This window comes from Scylla paramamosain, chromosome 42 (assembly GCF_035594125.1).
Source record: "Scylla paramamosain isolate STU-SP2022 chromosome 42, ASM3559412v1, whole genome shotgun sequence".
NCBI lineage: Eukaryota > Metazoa > Arthropoda > Malacostraca > Decapoda > Portunidae > Scylla > Scylla paramamosain.
In genome coordinates this window covers 2,827,501-2,829,735 of record NC_087192.1, presented here as the reverse complement: position 1 = coordinate 2,829,735, position 2,235 = coordinate 2,827,501, and the positions used below count along the sequence as shown (strand labels likewise).

Genomic DNA, 2,235 nt, shown 5'->3' with positions numbered 1-2,235 from the left:
TCCTGACCCTAATCTTTTCTTCTTTAAACCAAACTGGCTTCAGTAAAACCTTATGGAATGGTCCCAACCCCAGTTCAATTGATGGATATGTAATGAAGTTACACGTTTTCAATTGACATTTCCCTTAATTTCAGAGTATGTACATACATATTGGTTCTTCCCTCCCCTGATTCATTAGTGTCCTCTTAGGGCAATCCATAGAAACAGATAAATTGATCTGAAGGCTGCCTATATAGAAGCCAAGAGAGGTCCCTAACCAGCTAGCTAATTTAGCCCTTCATCAGCAAACAAAGACTTACATGTATTTACTTACATGTCGGGACCGTGATGACTGTCAGACTCTAAGAAAATTTTTTGGGGCCTTTGCACTCCCAGTCACTACATGGCTTCCTCCCTCCTTTTGAATCAATTTCTGATGCTTCCACTCAGCTTAAACCCTGGTTGATGTTCTTTTGCAAATGTTTTATAAACATAAATAATAGTTTTTTTTTTTTTTTAATCAAGTGAGTTATCATTATAAATTTATTATAAAAACTAACATTCTTATGAGAAAATTATAAAATAATCTAGAACATCACTTACGAAAGTTACATTATTTGGATGTATACTTTTACAATTTCTCTATGAAGAATCCATAAATTGAATATCAGTTAATATGTACAATTTTTTGGGCAGTGGTTTGGGCTGAGGAGAAAGCACCTTCACCATCTTGGTCTCTTCATCAACATCCAGCCTGCAATGAGAAGGTTTCTGTCAACTATATTGTGACCTTCCATGGAACAGTAGAGTACATAAGCAAGAAACACAAAATGAAGAAGAAATAAGGAAAGAAGAAGGAAGTAGAAAAGAGAGAGAGAGAGAGAGAGAGAGAGAGAGAGAGAGAGAGAGAGAGAGAGAGAGAGAGAGAGAGAGAGAGAGAGAGAGAGAGAGAGAGAGAGAGAGAGAGAGAGAGAGAGAGAGAAATGGATGAAGGAAATAATGAGGATATTATAAAAATAGAATGGATACTACTGAAGAGAAGCAAAGGAGGAAAGTATTGAGTACCTAACAGAGGCAGGAGAGGAAGAGGTGAGATGAAAGCAAGAGAGAGTGTATGGCCAAGAACAAAGGGAAAGTCACACTCTCCTTTCCCTCGAAGGACATCCGATGAACATGTCCAGATACATTAGACTGGATTGTCCGTGTACACGTGGCTGACTTCACATACCACACTTTGCCCTTGTCCACAGGCCCTTATCTCACTAGGCTGGACTTGACTGTATATTTTTCCCCTCTATCCATAGCTCCTCATTCAATTCTCCTTGTCTCATTCCTTCCATGAAAATGTTGACAGTCACCACACACCACACACCTTCTTTGCACTGCTCTCCCTCCACAACCACTCCTCAATGGCCACAACAAATCAGCCTCCCCCTTTACCAATCTTGGCACTCCATCTCTCCTTGCTCAAGCCTACACTTCATGCTAGCACCTCTCACAAATGTACTCCTTTGAATTATTCTTCCATCTTCCAAGCAGCTTTCCTATTCTACTGAGAACCTCAACTGCAGTCGCCTACCCTATTTTTATAAAGCCAATCATACCTATCCCCTTGGGAGAGTTTTTGCAAATGGAATGGAATCTTATATACAGTAGATAGATATCATATAGATAGACACTAAACTCTCTATCCCCTCAATAAGACCAAACCACCTCAATGAATTTTCTTTCACCATTTTTATCAATCCACATATTTGTGCTTTCACTGCGCTCACCTCCACCTTGTCAATCCACATGCTTCCTTCATATGGCCAATTTTCACAGCACACACTCTGACAGCCTTTTTCATAATCAGTATGTCAACACTGTGATAGAATACTGTTCCTTAAACTTCATCTCTATAAACATATTCCATCCTCTCATAACTTTGTAAATGATACTGTAACACTGAATTTTTACAGTTATCTTACATCTCCTACATCTTTCTACCCACACTATGCATAGTAATTCACTTATAAAATCAAGATTCCAATAGAGTGAGGAATTACTGAACTGAGGAATTACAGATGTCCGTGGAAAAGGTTCAGTTCCCCTCTCTTGTAAAATTTGATTTTTTTGGCACTGATGATCAAAATTCTGTTCTGAAATTTTTTTTTTGTAGCTCTTGAGTAGTCTCTTTCTTTACATCTATCTGTGCAAAGCTGACACTTCCTTTAAAGGACAGAGTAATCAAGGCAAGGCATCTCCATACATATA

At 38.6% G+C, this 2,235-nt stretch overlaps 1 protein-coding gene across 3 annotated transcripts in view; it reads right to left on the bottom strand.

Moving 5' to 3' along the window:
* Positions 1-463: 463 nt before the first annotated feature.
* Positions 464-2,235, bottom strand: part of LOC135093314 (protein CLP1 homolog) — a 45,668-nt gene continuing 43,896 nt past the window's right edge. Inside the window, exon 11 of one of the 3 annotated variants that reach the window (XM_063992479.1) lies at positions 464-733. In XM_063992479.1, the coding sequence (XP_063848549.1) occupies positions 622-733 (112 nt within the window). In that variant the 3' untranslated portion in view covers positions 464-621. The remainder of the gene's footprint in view (positions 734-2,235) is intronic. The other 2 variants (XM_063992478.1, XM_063992477.1) reach the window with 2 other exon arrangements.